The 24917-nt window shown below is 38.3% G+C and overlaps 1 protein-coding gene across 1 annotated transcript in view; it reads left to right on the top strand.

The window, feature by feature from the left end:
• lrrc7 (leucine rich repeat containing 7) overlaps positions 1 to 24917 on the top strand; it is a 41324-nt gene that overhangs the window by 10407 nt on the left and 6000 nt on the right. The window contains exons 9-17 of the mRNA XM_028443911.1: positions 2314 to 2538; positions 3200 to 3434; positions 4649 to 4996; positions 5794 to 6039; positions 9630 to 9842; positions 15102 to 15221; positions 17001 to 17212; positions 18810 to 19009; positions 21003 to 21094. Of these exons, the coding sequence (XP_028299712.1) occupies positions 2314 to 2538; positions 3200 to 3434; positions 4649 to 4996; positions 5794 to 6039; positions 9630 to 9842; positions 15102 to 15221; positions 17001 to 17212; positions 18810 to 19009; positions 21003 to 21094 (1891 nt within the window). The remainder of the gene's footprint in view (positions 1 to 2313; positions 2539 to 3199; positions 3435 to 4648; positions 4997 to 5793; positions 6040 to 9629; positions 9843 to 15101; positions 15222 to 17000; positions 17213 to 18809; positions 19010 to 21002; positions 21095 to 24917) is intronic.

Consider the following 24917-nt stretch of genomic DNA (forward strand, 5'->3'; position numbering starts at 1 on the left):
ATTGTGTGTTTTTTTTTTTTCCTGCCTGGTAAAAGAGTCGAGTCTCTGATCACGCTATTACTCATCTCAACACAATTTCTGTCTGATTGTCTATTCTTATCTCTAAAGATGACAAAACACCAGTTATTTGCTGAATCTGGCATCTAAAATTAATTTTTTTCTCACACTTTTAGGTGTTGAAATATTTGTTTCTCATTTGAGAAATCCTCTTACAGATTACCGTACAAAGTAAACATTTTTTCTGTATCTCTTTCTTTGAATATTATAAGTGACATTGACCAAAGTAACCAGTAGGCACAGTAGAATTACAGGTTTTGCATCTATTTCCCATCATCCTTTTTATTTTGTCATTATTCCTACAGATTACTAAGGCTGGGCGATATATCGAGTTTTTGATAAATATTGATATATTTATTTAAAAGATGTAGCAGAGGACTATATCGTAATATTGTATAATTCACGTAACATTGAAAGTTTCTTCCGTAGAGCCGCCAGTATGCCTTTTTCTCCTCTGTTTATCTTAACCCTGCCCCACTTCTCTCCTGCTTGGTCCCTGAGTGAAACTCAACACACACGTGCTGACGAAACACCCTCCCTCCTCCGCTCACTCGTCTCAGCAGTGACAACATTATGAGACAGAGTCGAATGAAGGATTAATTTGTAAAAAAAAAAAAAAAAAGAATAATGGTTAAATAATTTGGAATGGTTTGGCTTCAGAATGTCACTGTGTGCGAGTGAATGAGCGCGTGCGGGAGTGAGTGAGTGTGTGCGCTGTTGAGATCCGGAGGCGTCTGCAGGTCGATAACGTTGTAAACGGGACTCAAAACATCTTGTTACCGTCACACTGCACGTTTATTGTATGTAACGATTCATTCAACTCCCGATACGATTCAATTCATGATACGCTTCTCTCACGATTTATTATACAAAATGATTTCCTTTGAAAATAAAAATACTGTACTATTTTCTTTTATCTTTCATTGTCAAAATAATCCCTTGATAAACTAAGTAAAACATTGCAATTTAAATAAAAATAAATCCTGAATGAAATAAATAAATAAATAGTACAAATGAAGAAGAAGCCTATTCATTTAAATTCTGACTGTGCAGTAAACTACGTAAAACTGCATAATAGTTCCTTTTCTTTTTAAAAGTGCAACTGAAAATGTATTTTGTGCCTTAACAATTGGACTTCAAAACAAATCCCATATCAAAGAAATAGTAAATAAAAAAAAAACTATGGCTCTCATTCTCTCTCTCTTCTTTCTCCCTTTCCTCTCTGTGCTTCTCTTACCTTGCATTTCACATGTTCTTTCTTTCTCACTTCTTTTCATTTTGTCTTGGGGAAGCCAAAATGCTTCCACACTTCTGATTTAAAACACGGTGGTGAGTCCTGAATTTCAAATTCTGAATAGATAGCGCCCTTTGCTGTAAAAAACTGCCTCACGATTAATCTTTACATCCCTATATGCAGGGGAAGCTCAAACACTGCTTCTATGTCGTTTCAGACGGGACGGTAACAGAAAAGCAACATAAAACTCCGTCCATGCGCTCAGTACAAATCAGGAAGTAGGCAGGTTTGACTCAACTCTAACCTTGCGTTACCATGGTGCCCTCAAAGGGACAGTCCTCAGAAGGTGATCATTAGAGCGCGTGCGTGTGTGCATGCATGTGCGTGTGTTAGTGGTAACTGTTATATCATAATACTTTGGATAATAGTATCTCATGAATTCACAATTGTCAGTAATAAATAAATGATAGTTTAATTGTAATAATTAAAAAAAACTGTACAGCACTGTGGTCAGCTGATGATATTGTTCCCTACATTTAATGTTAATAAAGGTTCCTGAGTGACATTTGGCATGTGGCTTTAACTGACTTACCTTATTTTAAGGGTTAGCCTCTGAAAAAATAAACTAACAGGAACGCTATGCTTTAATAGTTAGGGGGAACCCCAATTACGTCACAGAAAAAAACATCTATATATTGAGTATTTCCATTCTGGTTCGATTGTCTGCATCAAAGCATCATCTCAAGGCAAGGGCAAAATATTAAGATATATACTGTATATCGTGGTATAGCTTGAAAATATTGAGATATTAAAAAAAGGCCATATCGCCCAGCCCTACAGGTTACTTGCGTAGAAACGTCTGCTATGTCAAATTAATTTAATGGAGCAGACATGAACTGGGACACTGTGATAATTAGGTCAAGCAGACAGTGTTTCATATTTCCTTTTCAGGTTTTGCCGTAAAAAACCTGATGTGGATCTCTTTGGAATCAATTTAAAACTCCCTTTTTTTTCTCCTTTAGGCTGGAACAAGGTACGGGGCCTTTGCCCGGTAGCTGGACTTACCACAATCATCAGGGACAACAGAACCGGAAGGACCAGCTGATGGTCAGCGGGGGCAACAAGGTGACCGTGGTGATGAGTAAAAGCTCGGATCGTCTGTCACCCATGATGAAAGAGATGCGATCCAAGTTTAAGAAGTCACAGAGCATAGATGAGATCGACATGGGTTCCTATAAAGTTTACAGGTATGATCTAATTTCATGTTGTGTACCAAAGCAACAAAGAGAATAAGTTTCTTTGTTTTTTTTTGTCATTGACAAGGTTCCCGTGGATCCTTAAATAGTCTTAAAAAGCATTAAATTCATGAATTTAAAAATAAGGCCTTAATTGTCATTAAAATGTTTTAAATCAATGTTTCAAAAGTCTTGAATTTTAACACATAAAAAGTAGGATTTTATGATTGTAAATAGTCTCACATTTTAATGTGTATGGGGAAATGTACATTTAACAAAAATTGCCTGCCCAACGAAGATTATTTTTTTAATTAATGGTTTTGATTTTTTGTATTTTGGTTGTTGTTTATCGATTTCTGGATATTTTTGTTGTCATCTTGTATATTTTTGGAGTGATTTTGATTATTTTAGTCTGGTTTTTTTGTGTATTCTACTGTCATTTTGTGTATTTTTGTGTGTTTAATTTGAGGGCCGCCAGTTGCACGTCTGCAATGGACATTGGAAATTGTACTTTAACCTTATGTAATTGATGTGGCATTTTTCCCGAGTTGTGTTTACTGTGAAGTTTGTCTTAAATTCGACTTCAAATGGCATTAAAAAGTCTAAAAAGTCTTGAATTTAATTTGACTCAAGCTTTAGGAACCCTGATTAAGGACTGTTTCTTTCTTCTCAGTATTCCCATGGAAAGCTACAGTTCATCCATTGAGCAGCAAACTAGTTTGGACCGACCAGACCTCCCAGGTTCAATGGAACAGACCAACATGTCACGGTCACAGTCCGCTCCCATGCTGGATGATGAAATGGGCTTCCCAGGACACGGAGCAGGCAACCAGAACCAGGCAGGGCAGAATCAAAAACCTGCAATCCCACATAAGGCTTACCACTTTGACCAGAACTACAACCCCCAAGTATGAAACACCATATTTATAAGTTTATATAGCAGCTTGATCATGTTTGGATTAGTTGAAATTAGTTGAAAAAGCTATCAAATTTCTCAATAACATACAATGTGCTTAAGAAAGATATGTATGTCAGGTTTGGGGTTAATTACATTTTTCAGTTACAATTACGTTTTCAATTACCCATGTTCAATTACAATTACGATTACAGTGACCAGCATTTTTTCCAATTACAATTAAATTACTATTTTTTTTTTAATCTGAGAAAGTCAATTACTAATGTTCAATTGCAATAATCACAATTACTGAGCCTGAAATAAATAACCTAATAAAAGTTAACTTTCATCTTGTGTTAGCTTTCTGTTAGCATCTCTTATGATAATGGGTCCTAGCTGTAAAATACACTTTAAACAAGTATCTATCATTTAATTTCTTTCCAATCTATTGGTTATCTTGTTTGGCTTCATAATCCTATCAATGAAAATATGGGGTTTTATATTTTTGGTTTGGGCCTGAGCTTTTTTTGTGTCAGTATACCCCTCGATTTCATTTTTTTATGGTAAAATGTGGAAAAGCTTGATATGAAACATATTGTGATGCCGGTGAATCCAGCCTTGGTGATGTTCTGTGTTGCCATGTCTGGGTTGCCACGTTGGGTGTTTCCCGTGTGTGTTTGCCGCCCTGGGTTGATGTATGTGATTGTGACGTTTCCTTTTGTTGTCTCCTCACTCTCTTAGTGAGTTCGTGGCGGGGGGAGTAGAACGAGATTTAGATAAGTGTTGGCGGAGAGGGAGGAGAAGTTAGTTCATGTCTGACAGTGTGGATGGTGTGTGTAACAACACTGTGTACGATTGTCCTGCTCTATAACCAGCAATTAAAAGCGAATTCTGACAAGACTTCAGCAACCCTTATTTTACGACTCATCCCACTACTATATTTTAATAATTGTTCACTACATATATGTAGAACTGTACATAGAACTGTAACATGGTACCAAAGTTTTGTGTTAAATTATAATTGACAATTTTTATAGAATTTTCATGACAATTACAACGACAATTATCTAAACTCAATAACAATGTAATTACGATTACAACAGCAACAGATTTTTAAAATTACAATTATAATTATGCCATAAATGTAATTAATTATCATTTAGTGAATTACATTTTTAATTGACCCAGATCCTGATGTATGTATACATATCCTTTCTGAACTTTCAGGTGACCATGGACCGTCGAGCCCCTCCCCCCTTTCCCAACACACCTGATTACGCCAACCACTCCTCAAAGGTTCTGGATTACATAAACCAGCCGGGGAAAACATTACCCAAAGAGCTCGTGAGCCCTCGATATCGCGTCTATCCACCGCTGGAAATGTTTTCTTTCCCCCAATCGCCAATCAACCCGGATGCCCCGTCCAATCAGCAGCAGCCAATCCCAACGCAGCGTTCTAGACCAGGGTTCTTGAGAAGAGCAGATTCATTGGTGAGCTCCACAGAGCTCGCCTTGTTCCGACGTGTCCATGAAGCCCAGCAGGAGGCGCTGCAGGAGGCTCAGTATAGACAGCAGGTAAGAGCAAACCTAATTAATCTTTGTACAATGTGAACTCTGCTAAAAAAGGAAGGACGTTTGTGTTTAGGAGTTAATTTCTTTAATGCTATAATGCGTCAGTTGAATACATTTAAATGTCGCCACATTTGTAAGAAATATGCCTTTGTGGGATAAGCAGCAGAGCTTGATCAAATTTAAGGTTAATTTAGATTTAATCTCTGGGTTGTAGGACAGCTATTCTCAACTGGTGGGTCGCAGACCTCTACTGGGTGGGTCGCAAACTGCTGGTCAAAAATAAATAAATACTTAGTGTCTCTCATGTTGGACTTTTATTTTGAAAGAAACTTTTATTTTGACAGGAATGCTCTGAAATGCATGTTGTACAGGAAAATAGATAGATTTATGTTATGTGTTTTCAACAGCTATTTTTGAAAAACTAAATTTGGTTGGTTAAATTACTTAATCTGTTACATTTTTTTTTTGGATAATTACCTCCTCAAAGGAGCATCTATTTTCACCGGCATTTGTTTGTCTCTTAGTAGGATTACGGTAAAAGTACTTAATAGATTTTGACAAAATTTGAACCATAAATAGACCTTACGCAATGGAAAACTCCATTAAATTTTGGAGGACATCTGGATTACGTGTGAATGATCATGGTACCATAATCAGGATCATCGATCCAGATAACTGCCAATATCTGGCAAATAGGAGAATTGGCGCTTGGCGGAGGTTTGCTCTCTGTGAGAGCTCTTGTTTATATTATTAATCTGCTTGTCTGTCTGTTGATTGGTATTCTGCCATCTTACCCTCAGGTGGACCCCCCTCTATATAGTCGAGCCATAGCGTACTCCACTGCCATTGAACAATCAGGATCTAGCAAGTTGTCCGACAACCAGAGTCAGATGGGGCATAACAAGAGAAACGGTCGCTACGATGATGACTATACCAGCTACCAGGAGCAGAAGAAGCCCATGATTGGTTACCCAACCAAGAGCCTGACCCAGCGGCGTCCACTATCGGCCAGAAGCTACAGCACAGAGACCTACGGAGCTTCTCAGGTACATTTTCCGTCTGTTGGTGTATCTTTCTGACCCTTGTTTAAGGTGTATTCCTATGTTTGCACATCCATTCAATGTCTCTGACAGTCATTCACCAGCTAAAGGGTAAAGAGCCTTGAGGAAAATCTGTCTGCTGCAAAACATCATATTAGAATAATGGTTGGAGATAAAATAACAACTCCAGCCAACAGAATAATTTCCGTAGTTGTCAAAAAGTGACTCAAACTACACACCAAAGTTTGCCTGCCGGATAAAATATACAGATTTTTGTCCAATGACCTCCAAGAAGTAATCGGTAAGAACTAAAATTTTTGTCCATACAGATTTGTAGTGTTCTTTATCACTAATGTGCAAGGCTTTGAATTTACACAGTTGTTATCCCTCTGCTTTTCACAAATTATTCAGGTCAGGGTTCTCAAGGCAGCAGGCTAAGTAGAAAAGTGCCAGTGTCCTGCTCCTCAGTAATATCCCTAATCCCAAGGCAATCCCGTGGCCATAAATAATCCCTTCACGATGTTGAGGGTTTGCCTGTAGAAAGACTTTCCCAAAATAGTCACAGGAAAGTGTCCAGCTGCATAATAATTCAACACATGCGGCCACGCAGCACTTCACCTAGCACCTTTCTGCATGAAGAAGCAGGGCACAGAAAGGGAACTCAAAGTGTGGAAACCAACCACAGCACATGGGTGTTTGCTATTTTTAGCTAAAGCAATAAAATGAAGACTAAACTTTATTGTATTGGCTGTAAAGAAAAGAACTACACATTCAGGCCGGGCATCATCTTCCCTAATGCAGTCTTTGTGTTTTTCTCTCTGGCATTTATATGTATGCATGATCTTATGACTTTGATTCTTACGACATCCATATACATATACAACACATCCTTCTTCTATTTACTATGTATCTATACTGGACGGACGACAAAGAGAGAGAATAGCAGGATATACCAGGAACAAGACGCCTAGGTGTCACATTTAAAAATTATTTTTCTTGTTTACAGCAGGAGGAATTGATTACTGAGAGAAAATCCTCACAGGCACACAGAGAATATCCAGATCTCAATAATGAACCTTAAGCGGGGTACACACATAAGGAATTTCTAGTTCTGAAGAGACTTTTTTATATCTGTTACAGACCCCACACATGAAGATAAAAAGAATCAAACATAGAAAAGTTTTGATCATACTGTGTGTGAGCTCCGATAATCTCAACACACAAACCATTCTGTCCCACCACCGATCTTTCTCAAAGCCAGATATCTTGCGTGATCTAACAACATGATGTAATGCTGCATTCAAAGCAACTCAGAACTAAGGATTTTCCGACCTCCAACTTGGAAAAAGTGACTTTGTACGCCACCTGAAGTTGGAGCGCCTACAAAAATAGAATCTAACAGCGGTCAGCCATGTTTGCGATAATCCGCTGTCCTGCCACTGAACTCGGAGATCGGAATTTTTCAATGCCAAGTTGGCTACGTTCACACTAAAGGCAAATGAGACCCAAATCCGATATTTTTGCCCATATGCGACCTGTATCCAATCTGTTGAAGGCAGTCTGAAAAGCACAATTCCGATTTTTTTCATACCCGACCCATGTCACTTTCATATGTGGTCCTAAATCCGAAACATATCCGATTTTTTTGCAATGCAACTGCAGTCTGGACGGCCGAGGCGCTTTCTATCTGACACTTACGTCTAGCAAACGGCTTGAGTAACAAACCTGACTCTCTTCTTTTTCACTCTGCTTAGATTGCCGACTTATGTTGAAGAGAAAATGTCTCAGCGCGCTGGACGCCTCCATATTTACTTCCTTAAACTGCGGGGTCATGTGTCACCTTGGGACCTATTTTGCACATGTGGGTCACTTCAGGGTCGCATTCCGTTCATACTTCAAGCTGATTAAAGAGCATTTAATACATTATATGAACGATCACACACCAAAAAAATCGGATTTTTTGCCAAAATCTGAATTGTGCATTAAGACCTGCAGTGTGAACATTGTGGTTGTGAGTTGTCTGGAGCACAGCATTAGGCTACATGTTTCCGAGTCAGCTAGCTTCTTGATTGGCAATATTCAGTTCCACGTCACACATCACGTGGTCTAATGTCAGGAGTCGTCTGCTTTCCCCATACAGGAAATATTGAACAGGTTTAATATTTACAAATGTCGGCCCGACCAATTTTGAAGCTGATTATTGGGACAAATTCCCTCTTAACACACCTCCGACCACAGAATAATCTTACAGGATAATTTTGTAAAACATAAGATAATCTGGCGTTTGCCATCCTCGGTCGGAAAGGGGAAAAATTGGAACAAAAACAGCCCAATTACATGTGTGTACCCCGCTTTACGTCTTTTTACTGTGAAGCTATATTGCTGACGTTAGCATCACTGTGTCAGCACGGCAAAATAATGCATTGATATAGCAGCTTAGGGATTACTTATCACGGAAAAGTCTTCAAATTGACGTTTTAAGCAAAGTATAACATTGTTTTCATCTTTTACATCCACATTTTTTATGATTCGTATCTAGCACCCGGCGTCGTTATCTTGTTTCCAAAACCAGGGCTTCACAGGTGTCCTTTGGATAATCCGTCCCATTACACAAAAACCTGGAAGAAAGCAACATTTGGAAGGAGTTGGATTTGAATTTCTATTTTGAGTTGGTTATTAATGCTGCCATTTGGACGGCTGCTAGCTTGATTAACAAACATGGGCGGTAGTTAATCCTCAGTTGTTTATGAGTCATTGTTAACAATGTTAGAGCAGCACATATACTTTTGTAATTGTAACTGGCAAGCTATTGCAAATGTTTAATACACAAAGATAAGGAAAGTTGGTCATTTGCATGTAGCAAAAAAATCTCTTCAAAAGGGACCCTGACTATTACTTTCTGTCCTTTGAAAAACATCCCATTATGGCAGTGACAGGAGAACGTAAGAACTCGCAGGAGAACGTGAAAATGACAGAGAAAACATGAATGAATGAAGCTCAACAATATTTTCAGGGGCTCACAGTTGTCCCGGTGCTTTTATCACACGATGAAAGTCATATTTAATGTTAAAAACTCACAATTCTTACAAAATCTTTTAATTTTCCTCAAATTGTTGCATAACATTTTCTTTTATTAAATAGAAAATAGTTGCAAATCTAGGAAATTTAAAGTGAAGATCCTGTTAGGACTTATATCTATCACTTATTGTTGGATATTGTCAGTTTCTTACATATCTTGTATTTTAGGTCTACGTAGAAGTACAATCTAGGGCACAATAATGTTGAAATTACTCGTTTTCCATCATAAAATCTGTGGCCCTCTTGAGATCAAACTGCTCTGAATTTGACCGCTGAACTAAAAAGAGTTTGACTCCCCTGATCTAATATCTCGCCGACCTGCTAACACTAGCCCTTAACCTACTGAGGGCTTCTCAAATATAATCATGGTACAGCATGGTAAAGGAGTTCATTAAAAGATCAAAAAACATATATACTTTACATCTATTGACATGATTAGCTGCATTACACCCTGACAGAGCTGGGGATGTGTAGATGCTAGGGCTTCTTATTTTAGCAAATCAAATCTATATCCTCAGGCTCGCCCGGTGTCAGCTCGTCCCACTATGGCAGCCCTACTGGAGAAGATGCCCCCTGACTACACGCTGGCAACCTGCCTCGAAAAACAAGCCGACGACACCATCAAAGTGAGACCCGTCGTACAACCGAAACCCGAGGACATCACCTCAAAGATGCCCGTTGATTGGAGGCAACAGCTGCTCAGGCACATAGAGGCAAAACGATTGGATCGGGTACGCCCCTTTTTCACAGCAGACACAGCTAAGATAGAAAAATCACACACGCACACACACTCACAACCATGCAGCATTTGGGAGTCTTTCCTGTCTGTATTTGTGCTGGTCTATGTTGTAAGGTTGGCCAGATTCATGCCCGGCTGCATGTGTGTCCGCTCCACAATGTCGCTGTTTCAGACATTCTGCGCATTTACTGCTGAATCTGTGCTGTTCAAATTCAGATTCTTTCTATTTAAAAACAAAAATGTTCCTTTTTTTTAAAAAACAAGTCAACCAATACAATGTTGTTCTTTATTTATGGCAAACAAACACTTACCCGACCATTTTAAAGCAAAGGCCTCCCAACAACGAGTGCTAATGGTTGTTCACTGTTGTAATTACAAAGTCTGACCTTTATCTGCAAGTAAACAGTAAATGACCATTCAATTATTATTCTGGAAATAGAGTTTTTCAAGAGCTCATTTTGGAGAAGTCCTGCATCACTTGACTTTGCTTTGACAGTGTCTTTGTTGACCTAATTAAAACTAAAGTTGATTGATTTCTGTTATTTGTCAAAGATTCTCTCATCAAGACACAATCGTCAATGAACCTTATAATTTCTGTCCATTTAAAGAGTTATGGTAAGACTCTCAAGAAAGACTCAAACTTTCCACACAATCTGAGGCTGTGTTCGAAATGTCATACTAACGTACTACTCATACTAAGTCTGACGTCAAAATGAGTACGTAGTGCGTTCGCATAGTATGGAAAAGATTGAGTATGCGAGAAATACCCGGATGTGTACTATATCAGGACATTTCCTAAGTATGCACGGTGGGCACACTAGTCATCCTCAATCGCCCCATGATGCATTGCGTCCTGGGACCGGATTCATGCTAAAAATCAAACATCCCCTTTTCAAAATAAAAGCATCTCTTCTTGTCTTCCATTAGTTTTTTTAACGCTTCTATAAATAGGGCTCTTGTTTTGAAGTTAACCAGAGGTTTTGTCAGTTTCACAATGGAGGGTCTCTAAAAATCTCTGAAATGTCGTTTCCGTTATTTTTAATCAAATGACCACATGTTGATATTTTACTTGGTCACTTTCTCACTTAAAATGTTTTCAGAACTTTCAAAAGCGGGGAATCAACACAGATATTTAGCCTCAGTGTGTTTCAGGTTTTTGTCTTTGTAGGTTCAAAATGCATCTTGGTAAACTTAGAAGTATACTTCAGTAGGAATGGTCATCATCTTAATCATCCTAACCATACTAATTGTATATTTTAGACAGTATATACTCATTGAGTTTGTAGTACGGAGTATGCCATTTCGAACGCAGCCTAAGTTTAACGTAGGCATTTTTTTAAAAATTGGTTTTGCAAGCCTTGGAGTCACTATAGCTAATACACCCTGCAAAGCTGGATAAAAGCATATAAGCAAATTAGCTTGTGGTGGAGACAATTGTTCCATGTCAACTACCGTCCCGGATGCTCTGAACTACACCGAGTACGTCCACTGTAGTCTTTGCCTCCTTAAATACTATGTGCTGGAAGAAGAAGCTGCTGTGGTCAAAGTAGCATTTTGCCTCCAGTAGCTCAACTTTGTGAGTGCGTGGTAGTAGATTATGGTGCAGAAATGTAATGATGTGTAGCACTCAGTTCCAGCGATGTGAGAAACAGAAAAAAGTAGTACAAGAGCTGAAAATAGGTCAAAAATAAGTCCATAGTACCGTATATGGACAACTATGTTCCTCAACTGCAGACTATCCTGTCAGGTTAGCTTGTTAGTAAATGTGCGGTTAATATTAACATGCAAATATCAACATCTACGCATTACTAAAACTAGTCTTTTTTATTTTTTGCTGGACTCTCATGTGTCTGATGCTCTCAGTAAACTTGTTTTTGTGGAGATTATTTCGTTTTTTGTGCAAAGTCAGATGGAACAAAATGATAAACATCAGTCTTCATGGTGAACATTGTTTTTCTTTGTGAAGTTGCTGAGTAAACAAGTTTGTTCAGAGTTTTAATGTAACTACTGGATCAAAACATATGAGGAGATTCTATTTTACTAACTTGGGATGTGTTTAATTCACATTGCGCTCGTATCGTACCAAACAATGTCTGTGTGTGTTTTTAACGATCACATCTAACATTTCTTTGTGCTTTCAGCTAATCTGCACTGTGGTTATTGCTGTTTTAATCTGTTTCTGTTGTTTGTCTGTTTTGTTTTTTCTGGCGCTCACAACGTGTTGTCGCCTCACTCCAGCCCGCCGTCTTGGCTCCGCCTCCCTACCCTCCACATTCACCCATGTCGTGTGATGTTGTCTTCTCCAATCAGAGTGGTGTCCTAAAGGCACAACACGCTCACGCTGGGCATGCTCTGTCAGGGCGGGGGTCACGGCCAGGGGCACAGCAGCACTTTGAACTTTAACCTTTACAATAACATAAGTATGAGCCCCCTGCTGGCCGCTGGCTTCCACTACCTCCTCCTCCTCTGGCCTGCTAGTGCTGTGAGTAGCACTTTGTGAGCAACAAACTGCTGCTACTGCTGGTTATCATTGCATAAACTGGTAACTACAAAGAACTCCAGCCAAAGGAAGTGTTAACGTTACTAATAGGAGTGTAGCTAGCTACCTTAGTTACAATCTCAAACACTGGGGAATGATACACCTTTTTGTTTTATTGTTTTGTTCACAGACAATCAGTGTTGAGGGGTTTCTGAGTGAACTTTCTGTAAACAGTTCAGTAAAGCAGTGAATTGGACATATCTATTGAAGCCTTTTATTTTGTAGGAGTCGCAGTCGTCGAGGCCAGTGGTTCTCAACCTTGGGGTCACGAGACACTGGGGGAGGGATCGCCAAATGCCTTCAAGAAACTAAGAATATATATTTTTTTTTAACAATTTGACCTCATTTTTGCTTTTTTTTTAACCCTTTTTCTGCAACTACATCAAACTTGCCGTATTTTCATTACCTTTTCTTGCCATTTTTGCGACATTACTCCCATTTCTCGCCACTTCTCCATCAAATTTCAATGTCTTTTCTGCACATTTTTCCACTTTCAAGACATTACTGGCACTTTTAAACCCTTTATCACAAATGTCGATCCATTATTGTCACTTTTATCCTCTTTTCAATCATTTTTCATGTTTAGTTTTGCCAACTTAACCACAGTTACATTTTGTTATGCCCATTACTTTTTTACGGTAGATATTTTTCTTTGGTTTTTTTCCAACCAAATAACTTTTCATTCAATCATAGTTTAAATAAATCCCAATAATTCCACTCAGTAGACTCAGTATACTCCCTTCAAACTGGTACAATGTACAGTAATTCCAATAAATATGTGTAAATGGTCTGGTTTGAGAGGTTTTTCCCCCCTGCATTTGTCAAATCTAGGAATAGCAAATGTATTCTAAGATCTTGAATTGGAGCGTTGCTGAATGCATTAGTACTTTATTTTAGTGCATTCACTTGCATGTTCAATGGGCTCGAGTTTAAGAAAATGCCCTGATTTTATTTATTTTTTACTTTTTACCAAGTAGGTGTTTGCATGTCTTATATTACAATTAAAGCAGACGCACAGCTGTGATGATGCACCGAAGTGAATAAACTTGTTATGTTGCGATATTTCACCGCTCGATTATTGTATCGATCCAAAAAAAGACCAAATAAATTATTTAATCATGTTTTAAACTAAAAAAAAACCATTTAATTGCACTAACATATGCATAGCACATAAACTCCCGGTCACTAGGTGTCAGTGAACCACACCAGACTTTGTAAAACTACCTCACTCCTCAATGCATTTTAGCTGGAAGTTGACTGCACTTTATTTTCATAAAAACATACTGGGCACTTTTATAGATGTCTGTGGTTACTTTTTTTTTTTTTTTTTTTTAATAAAGAATTTAAGAACATAACAGGATCAGAATGTATTGTAGAAGCAAAACTTGAGCTTTTTTGAAACATTTAATTTAACAGTTTGATAAACATACAACTTGTTTTTGATATTAGTACTTGAATTACATAGTTATCATTTACTTGTTCTCGCAAGTTTAAAAAAAAAAAAAATACAATAAATTGTATTTCATATTATTTTGTACTTGTAAAGATGAAATTTGTAATTATTGATATCACAATATATCGTGATGTATATCGTATTGTTTAGTACTGGATATATTGGAAGATATCATTCCGTGACATGCAAATTGTGAATCTTATCGTTAGCTTCATGGCAATGCACACCCTAAGCTGTGAACTTTATGGATATTCAATGAGAAATAGAACATTATGTAAATTCATTGAAAGGAGGCTTAAATCACTATTCAATTGCTTATCGTTTTGTCTGTTGCTTTTCCATTTGCACAGTGTTGATAGATGTTAATACAACGTTATACTGAATGATATAATGGTCCCAGCTCTGTTTGTATCCTTACAAATCTCACAGAACTGATGTGAAAGCTGTTAGAGGGATAATGTTTTTTTTTTAATCAGATGAAGCCATAGTGTAGGCCTCATAGATCAATGAATCAAAGATAACTGACTCACAAACAAATGTAGAAGGTTGAAATTGTTGCTCCAAAGTCTGTTTTTATCTCCACTGTAAACACTCTCATTTTGACATTGTCGGAAAAGTTTCGTGCATTGCATTGTGGGATGAAGATGCATAGAAGTGTTTTTGCTTCAATCTCACTGTGATTTCTCTGCCAAAGTGACATCCCATCACATTTCTAGTGTTTTTAGTGAAAGTCGTGACAAACCAATGGTGGATGCTTATTGTGTGGCTTACACGGAAAGATTTAGAATTTGGCCAAAATGGAATGTTTCGCAGAGTGAGGTGATACCACTGGGAACAAACAAGAACAAAAATGGTGTTGAGCGAATCGTCCTTGTCTGGTGAAGAAACTAAAGAAATCTTGGTTAGAATAAAGTAAAAACACTCCACCTCCCATAATACAATGTGCAAAACTTCTTCCGACAATGTCAATAAATTGTGTTGTTTAGATTCGAGATCAAAAACAAGACTTCAAGCGGCAAATTTCAACTGTTCTGTTTGTGAGTAGCCTAAATTATCTTGGATTGATTGAGCTATGAGGCCTACGCGATGTCTTTATCCTGAGAGAAAATTATTGTCTCAGGCTGCTCAAGTGTAAAAGTAATTAAGGTAGCTGTTCATTCTTTGCAATGACCCCGTCTTCTCTCTGTCTCTGTCTCTGTCTCTGTTTTCTGTTTCTGTTTCTGTTTCTGTCTCTGTCTCTGTTTTGTCTCTGTCCTCAGACCCCTTCCCAGCAGGCTGCCATGTTAGACAACGACCAGGAAGGCCTGTCTGGAAGCAACCAGTGGACTCCCTACTCCCTGGGCAGGAGGGACGTTCCACCTGACAACCTCATGAAAAAGGTAAATATCGTCACCAGTGGGCCTTGTTTTTCAAAAGGTTTACCTTAATTTCCGGGCTATAAAGTGCACTGTTTTATTGGCCGCATTACAATAATTTAGCAATTTTCTAAGACAAATCCACAACGAATGCCGCAGCCTAACATAGGCCGCACTCTATTGGCTGATGAGGGTGTCCTTCAGACAATGGGCAGGTAGGCGGGCTGCTGTACTCAAGTTAGGCTTCACGGAAATGTCTCCTTCTCACTGCCCCACGTCTACATGTCACTACATTTACAGGTTTTTATGGTCACTTTTTACTGGAACCAGACTGATACACCACTTTCGTCCTCTTCTTACCGTGAACTATCGCAGAGCGATCACAGTGAGTCAAACTCTGAGTCAGAATACGGACGTGATCGCTTTCTGAACAAATCCAACGTGATGATTTGGCAACTTTATGCTGTTATGCTACTATTAAAAATTGGCTGACTTTTAACTGTAGACGGAGCAGAGATCAGAACAGCCTGGATACAGGCTGTATCCAGGCTGTTCTGATCTACGCTCCATCTGTCCGTCCTCCTTACACAAGCGTCTCCATCAGACTCAGAGTCCAGAGCACAGATCACACCTGAACAAACCTAACATGGTGATTTAACAACCTTAATGCTGTTTATCCTTGCATTACAAACTGGCTGACTTTACTGCATCTACAGGGCTCTCTCTCTCTCTCTCTCTCTCTCTCTCTCCTCTCTCTCTCTCTCTCATCTCTCTCCTCTCTCTCTCTCTCTCTCCTCTCTCCTCTCTCTCTCTCTCTCTCTCTCTCTCTCTCTCTCAATTTAGCCACGTCATTGTTTAAGCCGCAGGGTTCAAAGCGTGAGAAAAAAGTAGCGGTTAAAATGCGGATCAAATTGATCCGGATTTGGTAATCTTTTTTATTGCTATCCATGATCCATAATTCATCTTCTGATCCAGATAGAAAAAATAGGGAAAAAAAGAACATTTTCAGGATCACCAAATCTGGATAACCAGTATTAATCTTTGTTTGATGAAGGCACTTCAAGCCTTTAGAGACCCTGAACCAACTTCCTTCATTCTGCCAGAACCAGAACCAGAACCAGCAAAGAGGGACGTGCAACAAGGGACACAATAGTTAGACACTGTTTCTGATTTCCATTTGTTTTGGATTTTAAAAAACCAGTGAGGCCATTGATATTGCTTTATTATCCTGTTTTATCATTGCATGCATCACCAAAAAATATTTGAAAACAAATGAATATGAACATACATCAGTTAGTGACAGAACTAAATATGTTATTTGTGGTCAATATTAACAGCTGTTTGGGGATTATTTAGGAGGCCAGACTATTTCTCCTTTGCTGTAGACCTATACTGAAAGACTGAATATGATATAGCATGCCTAATCAACTGAAGTCTGATGGATGAACAAATCAAAATTAAAAACCTTGTGAATAAATTGGATATATTGTAAGTTACACTGCATGATCCAAATATAGTATTATTTGATACACTTTTAAAGTTTCATTACATTTTGGGCCTGAAATTCACGCTGAATCCACCTTTCTGATGGGATTAAATTAATCCAGATGTGTTGGATCAAAGTTATCCCAATCCTGCTAAAAAGCTCTGAAACTAAATGTTTGATCGAGAAAAAAAAAAAACATTTCAAGATTTGATCTAATCCAGAATCCAAGTTTGATTACCTTTGAAAAACCAGGCTCTGACTTTGATAGTTGCACTATGTATTAATGAGCATAAACACAGCTTCCCTCTCTCTCACAGAGCACCCCACTCGCACAACCCTTCTCACCAAACACACAACACTATGATCGTCACCCTCCTCTTCCTCCTCTTCCTCCACCACTCCCCACCGTGTGGTCGTGCAGCAGGGTTACGACAACATGGGAAACAAGGGAAGTCAGTATCAACCAGGATGCCCCTGTCTGTGGTTCCCTCTGGAGGTCCTGGCCAGTACCAAGGAAACATGTCTCAAGGTAACCAGAAACACAATCCCACAGGGTTTACAAGGACACACAGTGGTGCTTAAAGAAGGGGTTCTCAACTGGTCTCACCCTGGGACCCACATTTTGCCAAGGTCATTTCAGTCAGGATCACTTTAGTCAGATAGCTTTATTTATATCTGTGTGGAAAGCCCAAGCGAAGGGAGCTCCCATTCTCTTTTCCATGAGCTACATGGAGAGGCATAAGCTGAGAGAGCGGTCAGCAGGACCCCCTGGAACAGAAGCACAGGCATTAGTATCTTCAATTAATTTCAACTTTATATAGCGCAACTAAGACAAAGTCATCTCGACACGCTATCAAGGTACAAAATATTTGTTAAAAAAAAGGAAAAGCCCAACGAATCCACACGAACAAGCAGTTGCGACAGTAGGAAGAAACAACTTCCTTTAAACAGGAAGAAATATCCGGCAGAACCAGGTTCATAGGTGGCAGCCATCTGTTCTGACTGGTTGGAGTTAGTGGACAGAAGGATGGAGAGATAAAAACATCAGAGTGTCCCAGACTAGTTTAGACAGTAGAGGAGGAATTGGGGTGGGGGTGGGTTGCGAGGCGTTTGCGGACGAAGCGTTGGGAAGTAGGCGTGTTTGCGGTGGTTTAAATACAGCCCTGTGACTCATTGGACCATGATCAGCTGGATGATTAACTGATTAGGGAATTGCTACTGTCAGCTGGTGGGGCTGGCTCACTTAACTTCCGTGCCTGCCTGAACTAACACAATGCTCAGTTAAATCGCAACCCACTTTTTTTTTTTTAGAATTCAACCAACCAAATTTAGTTTTTCAAAAATAGCTTGTTAAAAACACACATATGTAATCTTTTTAAAACATAAATCTACTGTATATATTTTTCTGTGAAACATGCATTTTACAGCATGCCTGTCAAAAGAAGAGTTTCTTTCAAAATAAAACGACAAGTCCAACATGTATAGATTTATTTTTGACCAGCTAATCCACGACTTACCCAGTACAGGTCCTCAGCCCCTTTTTCGGGTCCTGACCCACCAGTTGAGAATCACTGCTTTAAAGGGTACCTATAGTGACATGTATATAACAAAAAGTGTGTTTTATGTATTACTAATAAACAAAATATGCATCTTTTTATTAAAAAAAGACAAAAAACAAAAAAAAAAAAAAACATTAAGTTAACTTTTCTAGAAATGATTTTATACCATAAGCTATAGGGAGCCTTCCATTTTGTCAGGATAAAAAGTCCTTTTAATGTGTTTTTTTTAAAAAGGGTGTACATATTTTGTTTATGGCTAATACATTAACACATTTTTCACTACAGGTACCCTTAAATTTTACTGTTTATTTCTCCAAATGGTACATTTTCATGTTTTTACTGAAGAATTATACAATAACAATGATAAATATGTTTTATTCAGATTAAAATTGATTATGTAAATATGTTGCATGCTATTTGTCTTAAAGGAAGTGTTTACAGAGTGATTAGTTTGATGGTTTTGTGGCCTGAAGCTGTCAGGATTTCTTCCCTGCACAGCTCACCCCACATCCAGCCAGGCTTACTCCAGCACTGGTTTTCCTCTGGCCCTGTCCTCATCAGGTAACCAAACCCAGTACAACCCTCATCCCTCCCACACTTCCCATCAGCCGGTGCTACCTGCCACCAACCCCCAGTACCACGGCAACCAGAGTATGGTCCACAGCAACCAGGTTGTCATAACCAGCCACACGAACCCGCGGCCCCAGAGCGCTCGCTGCCTGCTGCAGACCAAAGGGCAGAAGAGCACGGACGGTTACCAGGAACAGGTACCAGCGTCTGTCTGTCAGCCTGTTGGAACCCTGTCGTCAGCTCTATTGGAGGTCCAAAAAAATCACACAATTATACATTTAAATCAGTGTTTCTCAAATAGGGGTACACAATGGCACTACAGGGGGTACTTAAAGAGAGACAGAGAGAGAGGAAAATTAACAAATGAAAAGTTTGATGATGTTTATATTTAGTTAAAAATGATAATCGCAATGAATATTACCACCACTCACAAACACCAAACACATAAAATAGAAGAAAATATACTGATAAGAGAAGCAGGCCAACCACAACAAAATACACCAATGACCACAAGACACGCTAATGAGAGCACCCACCGATCCCTCTCAGATACATAAAATCAGAGAAACGTACAAAACGACCATAAGAAACAACCCGACACCAAAAAACACACTGAAATAGAATAATTTAAATAATACCAACAACACACAAAATAAGAGAAAACATATACTGAATAATAAAAGAGATAGGCAAACAACAACCAAAGACACAAAAAAATACAAAACGATGATAAAACTGATCTTGATTAGAACATGAACTGAAAATGCAAGGATCAGTCTTGGTCCCACATCAGGAAGGAGATGACCAGAAATGATAAAAACTATAGAAATAAATCTATTCAGGGGTCACGAAATACTGTTTCTTTTCCACTTATTACAAAATAAGATTCTTTAAAATGTGTATTAACACTTATTAATTCCATCATTATGCTTTATAGTCTTAGTCACTGAATTCTGAGCAAATGTGGTAGTCAGACATGGTTGAGCCAAAAAAGTTTGAGACCCTCTTTTTTTAAATGATAAAAATATAAAAAAAATAAAAACAAAAAAAAAAACAACTTAAGTTCACAAGGTTTCTGTAGCAGCTAAATCTTATTTTTTGGATTTGTCATTAAAATGAGTCTCTGTGATACTGAAAAGCACATTTCCTTTAAGGTTTTGCAGTCGTGCCTTTCTTAGGTTTCAAACTATTTCAGTCCATCACGACTTTAGTTTATATACAGCAGTGAACTTAAACGGTACCTTTTGTGAATTTCAAGTTCTATTTAGAGAACATAATACAGTGCGGACGACCGCAGTCTGTGGCTGCTCTCATGCACGACATTATGGAGGCATGTGCATTACATCATCCCACATCACAGGAAATTGTGACCTATATTTTTCAAGTTCCTCTCACCAGAAAGAAGGTGTAACATTCTTCAAGTAAAAAAGGTGATTACAAGTAAGGCTGGGAGATATAGAGATTCAAGATATATCGAGTTTTCTATTTTAGAGAACATTTTGTATCAAAATACTCATTTTAGGAGTGGCTGCTTTGCTACTTCTCAGAAGGAATTTTGCATCAGCACATTTAACCCAGAATTGTCTTTCTGGTAAAACTTTATTTTAATGTAAATTATTGAAATTGTTGGATATCGCCATTTGAGAAAAAATGTCAAGATTTGAGTTTTGGTCCATATCGCTCAGCCTTAATTTAAACAGTAGGTGTGTTAGCCGAAAGGTAATATTGAATCAATACAAAATGAAACCATTCATTACGTTGTATTAAATATGTGTTTCTATAATAATAGTAATAATAATGATATTAATAAAATTTTTAAATAGATTTAAAAAATTTAAATATCCCCAAAAGTTTCATTGCTGATCTGTAACCCGACACATTTGGTATGTGAGCTTTTTTTTATTATTTTTGACGCAAGTGTACTTTAAACTTTCTCTAAAAAAAAAAAAAATGATTGATTGTGTCCATATCATATGAACAGAAACCTCCAGTATAACTGTCAACATGGTGCACGTCACAAAAAGCACTCCTCCACATGTTGTGTATTTGCTGTATGCTTGTGTGGTGTATTTCACTATCTTTGTGTTTCACTTCACCTTTTCTTTCTGCCTGTCTCTCTCCTCTCCTCCTCTCTCTTTCTCTCCTCTCCTCCGCTCCTCTCTCTCTCTCCTCTCCTCCTTCTCTCTGTAGTTGTGTGTGAGATAGAGAAGAACCCTGGTCTTGGTTTCAGTATCTCTGGTGGCATCAGCGGCCAGGGGAACCCCTTCAAACCCTCCGACATGGTACGATCTGACCTAGCCTACCAGCCAATCACAGCCACCTGGCTTAACCCTCACAGTTACCATGGAAACTGCTGCTCGAAGGATCTTTTAGTCTGTCCGGCAGCATCTGACTCGCTTAACTTTGATCCAGTCGAGCTGAAGTTTTTGTGGTTTTAAACAAGAGGTTTTAAGGGATTCATTCAAGCAACAGCAACAAAAAATGCCTCTACGAGACAAACGTACTAAGCTTTATTTATTTGTGTGAAGATACAAAATATTTTTAAAAAAATCCATCAAACATTTATAACAACTGTGCTGGTAGATGTTAAGAAGACCACAGGGTCTTATAAAGCCATCTCACCAATTCTAACTACTACAAGTAAGCAATTTACATCTACAAATCAACAGATGAATACAAAAAAATTAACTTTTAAAAAAATTACAACAATATGCAAATGTTTTTTAAAAGAATAATGGGCCTCTATATTTCAACGTCCGTTGTTTAATTAAAATTCTGCAATACGCCTTGTTGAATAATTGTGAAAACTGGAAGAATGTTTAAAGAAATTACAGAATACAGGACCCCATTTGGACTCGTGAGACACTGGGAGGGCGTGGCCAGATGCCTTCAAGAAACAAATATTTTTTTTAACAATTTGCAACTTTGAACCGATTTTTTTACTCCCATTTCACCACCTTTTTCACCATTTTTGGTGGTCTCTGGCACCTTTGTTTTGGTGGTCGCGGGCTGAAAAGGTTGATAACTACTGCTCTAAGGGACAGCACATGTGAGTGATTTTTAGCGGAAGGTCTGGGTTAGGACGCACTCAGAAATCCATCTAACTGCTTTTTATGCTGTTCTGAGAAATAACGAAAGCAGTGACTCCTAAAACGAGTCGCGAATATAGAAATCTCGATATGTCTTGAATCTCGATATATTGCCCAGCCCTAACACACTCTGTAAAGTAAGTCAACTGCTATTGTGGGGTTGCCGCTCCCTCAGGCCTCCTTCACATTTCACTCTGTCCTAGAAACAGGCTTTAGTCAGTCAAAAGAAGCAAAGCCGAGCTCTCACTGCTATTTTGAGAGAATTCCAGGTGCCACAGTGGGGGACAGTCACCCCAGAGGTATCTGTCATTGTGTCCTTGGGCAAGACACTTCACTCACGTTGCCTAGTATGAACGTATTATCGTTTCCGTCAGTCTGCCCCACGGCAGCTTACCACCACTAAGTGTGAAGTGAAAGAATAATCCCTTAATTCTATTATTTAATTATTATTTTAAGAAGCTGTGCTCAGTTCTGGGACATTGTGGATGATTTTTAGATGTTGGACACTTTGATCCGAGGATGAGAAATGTGACAGAGCTGCGCAGACTGTTATTCTGAGTTATTGACAAGGCAGATGATCTATAAATAGAGTTCCTTGAACATGCAAACCTCCACACAGCCTGTGCAGCAGCACCGACTACCAAGAAAGTGTCAGTTCAACATTTATTCAGGTTAAAGCCGCTGACACGGGGAGTTATTTTATCATTCTTCTTCACCCACCAGCTGCTGCCTGTTTATTATTGATGCTGTGTTACACTGGCAGCAAATGGAGTCAGTGCAAATGGACGGCTACTGAAACCATTCGGCTCAACAATTTGTCAAGTAATTACATTAGATGAGCTACAGAAGGAAGGAGGAGCTTATCTACACACAGGAGTCAATAAGGTTAAACAAACCAAACAAAGCAAGATTCAAAACATCTCAAAGATGTGCATGTATTTTATTCTTCACTCGGTTCAGTTTGAAACTGATTGTTAAGCCTGATGAGTTCAGAAGTAGTTTTTGCAGAAACAGTTTGAAGACTAAATTATACATTTGTAGTTTGGACTCCTTGAAGCAGCCGACACATAGCCATGGATTTTTTTTTCAGATCTCTGGCTCCCTCTTGTGACAATCCAGCAGATTTTCAAACAAATATTGAATGCAAAGTGGAATCATTTAACTCGAGAACAGTGGTTCCTTAACAGTGGTATGTGTACCCCTAGGGCTACATGAGCACATTGCAGGGGGTACTCGGAAAGATTTGAAAAATTTATAAAAAAAATAATCGGGACATGTCCTTGTTCTTTTTTTTTTTTTTTTTAATTCACCACAAGATAACAGTACAATTGCATTATTCCTCATTAAGTGTCATTCCCTAAATTATGACACCTTTGGAGCTATGTTGGCATTTTTTGGGTTAGATGGAGGGATCTATAGGGCTCTATAATTTCCACGTTAGAATCACGGACGGAATCACGGAATCGTCCAATGACAACGGAATCCACTGATGGATGCGGAAATTGACAGATTGTGGATAAAACGCCGCCATCGTGAGGCAAAGAGTGTTTGTTAAGTGGAACTGTTTCCGGGGACCGCTCATTCGTTCCTTGTGTCCATTATTTTTGTTTAATCATTACGGTCTGGAATTATGTCATCAGGATCATTTAAATTTGCTTAATTTAAATTAAGCTGATTAAAACTTAATCAATAAACCTGCTCAGATCTCTGAGGGGTGACAGTAATGCTCTCTTTTATATGGTAGTGGCTATCTGTACGGTTGCCGTATCAATGTACCAACATTCTATCCGTACGCAGCGCCCCTATTTGGCCAGTTTAGGTCACATCATAGGTCACTATGGGACTAAGACTAAACCTTGCCCTAAACCTAACCCTAAAAAATGTTGTGATATTGGGTTATAACCTAATCCTAATCCTAAAACGCTACGTACTTGTACTTCGTTAACCGTACCAATAGCACCGGGGGTTGTCCGTACGGCAACCGTACAGACACCTTTTATAAATAATTATAAAAAGAGCAATTAGAATAATCCATATCAGTTCAACTTATATCTACCTTTGAATTGTAGTTTATACATTATTTTAAATTACATTTGTATTTTGACATACATTTTTTTCTTTTTTATTATTATCTATTTTGTTTCTTCACAGGTGTTAAAAATGATTATCTGGAAAAATTTATAAATAATACACAAAAAAAAGAATTAAAAAAATTAATGTGGAAAACACGGAATTTGGAAAAAAAGAAAATGAAATGGATTTTATAGGGCCCTAGATATAGTGGGGTTAGGGTTATGGTTCGGGTTAAGGTTAAGGTTAGGCTTAAGGGTAGGGTTAAGGGTAGGGTAACAAACAACACTTCATAACACCTTATTCATGCTAATGATGGGTTTCATTTCATAATAATGACAGCGTAATGCCAGCCTTATGTATAAAACTTAAAGTGCTACCCTCTTTTTAAAATGTTAACTGTATTAAAAACCGTTTATTTTAAAGTGCTGAAAAGTTCTCACACGCTGGCAACATTATAGAAGAACTTATTATCATAAACACTTCTGAAATTTCCCTAAACAATATTGACTTTTATTTTTAATCCCATTTCTCGTGTTGTTATTTCAAAATTATACAAATTCTGCTGGCCTTTCTGCAAACATGCTAATATTAACTTTTCTATTATTTATCCAAAGTGACATTACATGAATCATCTGAGTTCACCTTAAAAAGCAGCTCTTTGCATTTTTACCTCTGGCTAATCAGGACTGTGTGAGAAGGAACAATGACTCAATCCCTCTATTGACTGGATGGGAATCCCTCTCTTTGATGTATTATCCACTCGAGCTTGATTGAAGAACAGAGGACGAGGGTTTTAAGGATCACATGGATTTTCTGTCCGACCTCAGCCACAACATTTGGACGGTTCTGTTCCAGGCACTTTTGCGTCCATACGCTGTGTACTAAAGCTGCAATATACTGTATTTATCTACTAATACACCAACCTGCTGCAAAAAACCTTCAT

Source organism: Gouania willdenowi, chromosome 4, assembly GCF_900634775.1.
Source record: "Gouania willdenowi chromosome 4, fGouWil2.1, whole genome shotgun sequence".
In the NCBI taxonomy this organism is placed as follows: domain Eukaryota; kingdom Metazoa; phylum Chordata; class Actinopteri; order Blenniiformes; family Gobiesocidae; genus Gouania; species Gouania willdenowi.